At 42.9% G+C, this 9,260-nt stretch overlaps 1 protein-coding gene across 1 annotated transcript; it reads right to left on the reverse strand.

Annotated features, from left to right (window-relative positions):
* LOC124284656 lies at positions 1–8,887 on the reverse strand. Its single transcript, XM_046720765.1, has 4 exons — positions 8,550–8,887; positions 7,720–7,932; positions 1,225–1,362; positions 1–453 (listed from the first exon to the last, which is right to left on the reverse strand). Exons 2-4 carry the CDS (start codon positions 7,925–7,927, stop codon positions 155–157), a joined length of 645 nt encoding a protein of 214 aa, XP_046576721.1. The 5' UTR covers positions 7,928–7,932; positions 8,550–8,887; the 3' UTR covers positions 1–154.
* Positions 8,888–9,260: the final 373 nt, after the last annotated feature.

Here is a 9,260-nt window from a genome sequence, read left to right on the forward strand (position 1 = left end):
TAGATATAAAATTTTAATAATATTCATCCCAATACGATGTTTCAACGTTTAACACTACATTAAAATTTGCCATTTAACGATGTTGGGTGGATTTGAAGGTCCTTTTCCTACCTCGTTCTTCAATTATATACCCTTATATATAGAATACAACAGATTAGGTGTCGGCTAGGGCCTGTGAAGTACGGAAGTTTTCATTAGTAAAACTAATGACGTGGACAGTTGATACGTCATCCCGCTTTTTCTTCCGCCAACGAATAACGCACACTATGACGATAATAACGGTTAAGATCGCCATGACAACGAACACTGCCAGCACCCATATGGGCACAGGTGCTTCAGACTCATCGTCGGCCTGAAGGGTCCCATCACCACAATTGTCCAACCCGTTGCCAAGGAGACGGCGAGATATACACACGTTGTTGGAGCAGGTGAAGTCCTCGGGGAGACAGGGAGCTGGTGAAAAAATAGCTGGTGAATTACTGGATATAGGAAAAGAAATAGTATACTTGTCACAACTCTCTGTCAACACTTAAAATAAAAGTCCAACTTTAAAGGGTTTTTAATTTGTATTGTCACTGGACAAACGGTCAATACACTTCAGACAAACTTGAAGCTGTAATAAAGCTGCGTCATTAGTTAAGTTGTTTGTGTGCACACGTTCCTCCATTACACGTCAAGGTATAGGCCCGTAAGTAGGTCAAGGGACTTCGCGAGACCTCACGTTGTTTAGTACATCCGGTGACAAACAACGTTTCATTCCTTTTCAAATGATCTCATGGTTGTCAGCTGACAGTAAGGAACCGATAACTTTTGCAGGAATAACAAATTTCCGATCTAACCATCCCCAAATTAGCCAACTATCATGACTGTCAATAGCCATGCATGGCTGTGCACTTGGTCCAGTCTAGTAAAGTCATATTTAGCGCAATTTGGAACCAGAACTGGTTCTTTAATATACGCTTGTCACCGGAAATCAGGTACCGGAAGTAAACTGGGCCCCGTCTCGCTTATCGCAAGCAGGCGCGTGCTAAGGGAGCCGGGAACCAGCTTAGTATCGGAAGTTGCGCCTCGCAATATGGCTGCATCGCAATGAAATCTCAATTGTCCGATCACCAACCTTCACTGAATGCAAACTACACAAGGTTAGTCGACTACCAACCTTCACTAAATGCATAAAACAACCGTTACTCAATGTACAATACAGAGTGCTAACAGACCACCAACCATTACTGTATGCAGTGAGGAGGAGACTGAAGCGTGGTCCATCCCTGTTTCCACCTGGCCTGAAAGCGATGGAGAGGTCGACCCGTGGGAAAAGGCGGGGGACGTTGGGAACAGGAAACCGCGTCCTGCATCTCTCACCTGGAGGAAAGAGAGACATCCTTTCGCAAAAAACGTACCTATAAAAAGTGGACTACAGTACCAGGAGTGAGTGGGTATGGCTTTACGCCGCTTTTAGCAATATTCCAGCAATATCATCGCTGGGGACACCATAAAACGGCTTCACACATTTACCCATGTGGGGAATCGAATCCGAGTGAACGCTTTAACCACTGAGCTACCCACACCGCCCCTACAAAATCAGGAACATGTCAAAAACGTAAGATGGAGGATGAGTAAAAGCTGTTTCATGCTGGGTCGTATGTATTTGTTTCTTTGTTTGGTGTTCAACATCCGCTCTAAAATATCCCAGGTATATGATGGCGATCTTACTTATTTGTTCTCGTTGCGAGTGAAATGTAGAATAGAGAAACAATGATATGCTTGTTCCTTCTTGTTCCACGTGGAGGGTATACGTAGTATAGATGGGCAATGATATACTTGTGGCTTCTTGTTCCACGTGGAGGGTATACGTAGTATAGATGGGCAATGATATACTTGTTCCTTCTTGTTCCACGTGGAGGGTATACGTAGTATAGATGGGCAATGATATACTTGTTGCTTCTTGTTCCACGTGGAGGGTATACGTAGTATAGATGGGCAATGATATACTTGTGGCTTCTTGTTCCACGTGGAGGGTATACGTAGTATAGATGGGCAATGATATACTTGTTCCTTCTTGTTCCACGTGGAGGGTATACGTAGTATAGATGGGCAATGATATACTTGTTGCTTCTTGTTCCACGTGGAGGGTATACGTAGTATAGATGGGCAATGATATACTTGTTGCTTCTTGTTCCACGTGGAGGGTATACGTAGTATAGATGGGCAATGATATACTTGTGGCTTCTTGTTCCACGTGGAGGGTATACGTAGTATAGATGGGCAATGATATACTTGTTCCTTCTTGTTCCACGTGGAGGGTATACGTAGTATAGATGGGCAATGATATACTTGTTGCTTCTTGTTCCACGTGGAGGGTATACGTAGTATAGATGGGCAATGATATACTTGTGGCTTCTTGTTCCACGTGGAGGGTATACGTAGTATAGATGGGCAATGATATACTTGTTGCTTCTTGTTCCACGTGGAGGGTATACGTAGTATAGATGGGCAATGATATACTTGTTCCTTCTTGTTCCACGTGGAGGGTATACGTAGTATAGATCGGCAATGATATACTTGTGGCTTCTTGTTCCACGTGGAGGGTATACGTAGTATAGATGGGCAATGATATACTTGTTGCTTCTTGTTCCACGTGGAGGGTATACGTAGTATAGATGGGCAATGATATACTTGTTGCTTCTTGTTCCACGTGGAGGGTATACGTAGTATAGTTGGGCAATGATATATTTGTTGCTTCTTGTTCCACGTGGAGGGTATACGTAGTATAGATGGGCAATGATATACTTGTTGCTTCTTGTTCCACGTGGAGGGTATACGTAGTATATATCGGCAATGATATACTTGTTCCTTCTTGTTCCACGTGGAGGGTATACGTAGTATAGATGGGCAATAATATACTTGTTGCTTCTTGTTCCACGTGGAGGGTATACGTAGTATAGATGGGCAATGATATACTTGTTGCTTCTTGTTCCACGTGGAGGGTATACGTAGTATAGATGGGCAATGATATACTTGTTGCTTCTTGTTCCACGTGGAGGGTATACGTAGTATAGATCGGCAATGATATACTTGTTCCTTCTTGTTCCACGTGGAGGGTATACGTAGTATAGATGGGCAATAATATACTTGTTGCTTCTTGTTCCACGTGGAGGGTATACGTAGTATAGATGGGCAATGATATACTTGTTGCTTCTTGTTCCACGTGGAGGGTATACGTAGTATAGATCGGCAATGATATACTTGTTGCTTCTTGTTCCACGTGGAGGGTATACGTAGTATAGATGGGCAATGATATACTTGTTGCTTCTTGTTCCACGTGGAAGGTATAAGTAGTATAGATGGGCAATGATATACTTGTTGCTTCTTGCTCCAAGTGAAATATAGAATAGAGAGACAATGATACACCTGTTCCTTAGTATTTCAAGGAGTGTAGGATAGACAGATAATGATATACTGGTTCCTTCGTGATCTGTCTACCTGTTCATTCTTGTTGCAAGTGAACTGTAAGCTACAGAGACAATAAAATGTTCGATCATTAGCGAGTGTGTTTAGTTTTACGCCGCTTTTAGCAAATATTCCAGCAATATCACGAGGGGGTACAAATTGTATCCATATGGGGAATCGAACCCGGGTCTTCAGCATGACGATCGATTATTAGTAGTAAGCGAGGTGTAGGACAAAGATGAGAGTATATACAATTCGGGTGGCAAATAAACTGTTAGGAAGAAGAACTTGTTTATTCTGATTGACCCGTAGAACAGAGACAATACTGTACGATTTCATTCTGGCACCACTGTAATAGATTATCAGTCCCAATATAATGTTCACTTTTATAACTTGTTTTATAATTTGTAAAATCAGCACCGTATCATAATATAATGAACCCCAAACCACTATTTCCTCAAACACACGTTCACACACTTACGCACATAGACTCACATACATACACACAAGCACGCAAGCACGCACATTCACATACACACTTTCTAATCGTTCAAACTCCCACCCTTAATAAAGTACCAAGGTGCCGTTCCACTAACCGATCTTAGCCCTATGCCAATCGTAAACCCCTAAAATCTCAATCTTAGCGTGACGTTACGATCGGTATACCGTTCCACTAACCAATCTTACCTAAGTCAATCGTAAAGTTAAGATTCAAAGTCTAAGTTGCTCATGACCAACTAAGGATAGCTAAAATCAATCGTAGAGAAACCAAAATGGTGGCTTTCCTATTCTATGTGAAAAATAAGCGCGAGCATTTCACCGTGAGCGTCCCCTAAAGTCCCCCATGAAATGAATTTGTATATTTCTGTGATGTAAACAAACACTGCACTGAAGCCTTACAAATGTCAGGCCAGTCTGACCACTGTCGTCATGGGAACACAACCGAGCGAGTCGGTGTAACACATTTGTACAACAATATTGCAACGTCATGGTTAAGAATAGGGACAGCCGTGAAGTGAACAATGTTCTGAAGCAAAAAGATACAAATATGTTTGATTTCACTGCGCATATTTGGTGGGGGATTCTAAAGGCAGGCCGCGTGTTATTCAAGACCACTGACAGATTCTACATACGTTATAGAGGATACCTCGTCACGCCTTGTTTATTCTGATTGACAAGGTTCAGGCACATATTAAAAGCTCTGACACAATTGACATTTTTAAAGTACAGACTTAAAACCTGTTCTCAGTATATTACTTATAATCTCGGCTGTAATTATTCTCGTGTAAATTATCTGTACACAGCGCATTGAACATGCCCAAGGATGTGGAATGGGCATTTATTATTATTATATTATGCTTGATACCCAGCGTTCTCACGCACTTGCACCTGAATCCAAGGTGCTCACTACCCTAATATTTTGCTCTAGGTTTTTCTCCACGTTGACACTTGGTTGGAAAAATACCCATGAAGGACCGTGTTAGAATATTGAACTTCAATAACCCATGCTTGTCGTAAGAGGCCACTAAGAGGCCACTAACGGGATCGGGTGGTCAGCCTCGCTGACTTGGTTGACACATGTCATCGGTTCCCAACTGCGCAGATCGATGCGCATGCTGTTGATCACTGGATTGTCTGGTCCAGTCTCGATTATTTATAGTTAAGATATAGCGTTCACTAACATGAACGCTCATGTTAGTGAACGCTATGCATCTTAGCTAGATTATTTACAGACCGCCGCCATATAGCTGGACTATTGCTGAGTGCGGCGTAAATCTAAACTCACTCACTCACTCAGTTGGTTCGTAAACTACTTTCTATCATTTGCTAGACTATGCAAAGGGAGATAACGCGTGCCTCGCATTCCTCTATCTCTCGCACGAAAGAGTCTCGATCTAAGCTTGGATCGGATCGTAAGATCGGGACCGGCTACGATCGGCCTAGGATCGGTTAGTGGAACGGGTGTAACTTTTAGCTAAGACGATTGTAAAATTGGCGTAACTTGCTAAGATTGATCTTAGATAAGATCGGTTAGTGGAACGGCACCCAGGGCCCACTTACACAAAGCGATCTTAGCGCTACGACTATCTTAAGCCTATGTTGGAGAATGGGAGTTACTGTCATTATAGAGCTAGAATCGCTTTGTGCAAGTGATCAGTCCAGGGTGCCGTTCCACTAACCAATCTTAGCCCTGGGCCAATCGTAAACCCTTAAAATCCCAATCTTAGCGTGACGTTACGATCGGCATACCGTTCCACTAACCAATCTTACCTAAGTCAATCGTAAAGTTAAGATTCAAAGTCTAAGTTGCTCATGACCAACTTCGGATAGCTAAAATCAATCGTAGAAAAACCAAAATGGTGGCTTTCCTATTCTATGTGAAAAATAAGCGCGGATTTCACCGTGAGCGTCCCCTAAAATCCCCCATGAAATGAATTTGTATATTTCTGTGATGTAAACAAACACTGCACTGAAGCCTTACAAATGTCAGGCCAGTCTGACCACTGTCGTCATGGGAACACAACCGAGCGAGTCGGTGTAACACATTTGTACAACAATATTGCAACGTCATGGTTAAGAATAGGGACAGCCGTGAAGTGAACAATGTTCTGAAGCAAAAAGATACAAATATGTTTGATTTCACGTGCGCTTATTTGGTGGGGGATTCTAAAGGCAGGCCGCGTGTTATTATGCAAGACCACTGACAGATTTTACATACGTTATAGAGGATGCCTCCTCACGCATTGTTTATTCTGATTGACAAGGTTCAGGCACATATTAAAAGCTCTGACACAATTGACATTTTTAAAGTCCAAACTTAAAACCTGTTCTCAGTACATTATTACTTATAATGTCCATAGGCGGATCCAGAGGGGGGGTGCAGGGGTGCGCACCTCCCCTTTTGTGCTGAAAGTTTGTTAAATGACCATTGAAACTCGGGTGAAAATGAAGTGTGCTCCCCTCCTTTTCTCAATAGTGTGCACCCCCCCTTTCTCAAAAAGCTGTATCCGCCCCTGAATGTCGGCTGTAAATACTCTCGTGTAAATTATCTGTACATAGCGCTTTGAGCATGCCCCAGGATGTGGAATAGGCGCATTATAAATATGTATTTATTGTTATTATTATTATGCCTGATACCCAGCGTTCACACGCACTTGCACCTGAAACCAAGGTGCTCACTACCCTAATATTTTGCTCTAGGTTTTTTCTCCACGTTTACACTTGGTTGGAAAAATACCCATGAAGGCCCGGGTTAGAATATTGAACTTCAATAACCCATGCTTGTCGTAAGAGGCCACTAACGGGATCGGGTGGTCAGGCTCGTTGACTTGGTTGACACATGTCATCGGTTCCCAACTGCGCAGATCCATGCTCATGCTGTTGATCACTGGATTGTCTGGTCCAGTCTCGATTATTTATAGCTAAGATACATAGCGTTCACTAACATGAACGCTCATGTTAGTGAACGCTATGCATCTTAGCTAGATTATTTATAGACCGCCGCCATATAGCTGGACTATTGCTGAGTGCGGCGTAAATCTAAACTCACTCACTCACTCAGTTGGTTCGTAAACTACTTCCATCACTTGCTAGACTATGCAAAGGGAGATAACTCGTGCCTCTCATTCCTCTATCTCTCGCACGAAAGAGTCTCGATCTAAGCTTGGATCGGATCGTAAGATCGGGACCGGCTACGATCGGACTAAGATCGGGCCCCGATTTCTCGAAACAAACTTAAGTTTTTACTCAAATTTCAAACTGAGTTTGACTATTTGAAACGGCTGAATTTTAACTAATCTGTATTTTTTAAATAAAAAGAGCCCAAACAACTTCAGTATTCTATTCACCAAACTCAAATTATCTACTATGTTTGAATTAAATATTGATTTCAGTTCATTCTGGGAAATGCGTTTTCTCAAATTTGAGTAAAAAACTCTAACTTAAGTCAAAACTCAGACTTAAGATTGTTTCGAGAAATCGGGGCAGTGTTTGACTTTTGTAACACTGTCTGTGTGGCTACTCTTAAACTGCTTGCGGCGCGGTGGGGTAGCCAAGTGGTTAAAGCGTTCGCTCGTCACCCCGAAGAGCCGTGTTCGATTCCCCACTTGGGTACAATGTGTGAAGCCCATTTCTGGTGTCCCCAGCCGTGATGTTGCTAGGATATTGCTCAAATCGGCGTAAAACTAAAGTTGCTCACTCACTTAACTGCGTGTGGGTCTGTAGTCGGTGTTATATTGGTTGCCATGTTCTTGATAATAAAATACATACCATTTAGCGTCACGTAACCGGCACTCTCACAGAAAATGCCCGGGGTAAATTCGACGAAGGTGAAGGTCGCCATCATCATCTTGCCTGCAGGTGCCAAGACGGTGAAGTCACAGTTACGTCCGCTTTCAACAGCGACGTTGTTGGTGATCTCCAAGTTCTCAAGTCCTGCTACATCCATGTCTAGTCTGTCTCCACACATCGTACCCATGTCATCTGAAACAAACAGTTTGTATTGCAAGCGTGAGTTGGATGGGCTTTGCGTGGTAAGTGGGTAAGTTGCTTGAGTGAGTTGGTTGTTTTGGTGGTGTGGGGAGAGTTGGGGCGGGTTGAGTAAGGGGATAGTTGCCAGCTGGAGTATGTGACGAGTGAGTTGGTGAGTTATTTGAGTGACTGAGTGAATGTGAGACAGTCAGGGGGTCAGTCAAGCAATGGATTCCAAACACTGTATCCATATCGAGATCCGACCCTGGGAAAGCTTCAACATTACACGTGAAGTATTACAGAGTAGTGTCCCTTCGTTGGTTCATTACGGTAGACTTATTTCAAAACTCGTCAGTGAAAGACTGAAAGAGACTGAATTCATGACAACGAATTGATTGGAAGGAGCCCAAAGCATGAATCTAGCCTTTATAAACATTACGTTTTTAAAATCTAATCCGAATTAAATCATGTAAACTAGATGTCACAGACTCTGCAATTGTCTGGTGGTTAAAGGATTCGCTTCCGGAATGTAAGTGTATATACATATGTGCGTGTGTGTATGTACGTGCGTGCGTGCGCAATTGAATATCGATCATGCAAACAAACAATGCACATGGAAAGTGACTTACATTTTTTTCACAGTGGAGACAGAAGGTAGGAAAACAGACAGAAAACAAATACTGCAGACAGCCCTGGAAGGACACATTCCTGCCACATCCCAACTCATTTTACTACAGCGATCGCCGTGTTGAGAAATATGCGTCGTCAAAACCGGAAGTAGTGTTGAGGACTACGGAAACTTACGCACAGGCACAGGTCCCACTGTGTGAGCCGAGATGAACGCTGTTGTCATGTTTCTAGATAGACGTTCGAGTAATGGTCCTGTCAATTATTTGAACAAAATGTGTTTTGAACTATGACGTATTATGAACATGTACGCTTCTGAACGGTAAGAACCCGTGAAGATCCGGGTTAGAATTGATCTTCAGTAACCCATGCTTGTCGTAAGAGGCGACTAACGTGATCGGGTGGTCAGGCTCGCTGACTTGACACATGTCATCGTAACCCACTAATGTAGATGGATGCTCATGCTGTTGATCACTGGATTGTCTGGACCAGATTCGATCATTTACAGACTACCGCCATATAGCTGGAATATTGCTGAGTGCAGCGTAAAACTAAACTCACTCACTTAAGGGTAAGTTGGGGTTAAGAAGATGGAACGGGTGACGTCACTTCCGGAACGAAGCCGTGGTGGAAAATGAATGGCTCTAGGAACATATGTACCACCTGACGATCCATGGATCCATGGACAATACCAAGATGCATGAATAGATCTT

The sequence above is a fragment of the Haliotis rubra genome, unplaced genomic scaffold (genome assembly GCF_003918875.1).
Source record: "Haliotis rubra isolate DU_JTF1 unplaced genomic scaffold, ASM391887v1 Scf11, whole genome shotgun sequence".
Taxonomy (NCBI): Eukaryota; Metazoa; Mollusca; class Gastropoda; order Lepetellida; family Haliotidae; genus Haliotis; species Haliotis rubra.

Bases quoted from the DNA above. Each gene is read 5' to 3' on its own strand.
- LOC124284656 (XM_046720765.1), bottom strand. From the start codon at position 7,927: ATGGGTACGATGTGTGGAGACAGACTAGACATGGATGTAGCAGGACTT. The intron at 1,363-7,719 runs GTATGTATTTTA...TCTTTCCTCCAG, and splicing joins CGGTTACGTGACGCTAAATG to GTGAGAGATGCAGGACGCGG. The intron at 454-1,224 runs GTTGGTGGTCTG...TTTTTTCACCAG, and splicing joins CCTCACTGCATACAGTAATG to CTCCCTGTCTCCCCGAGGAC.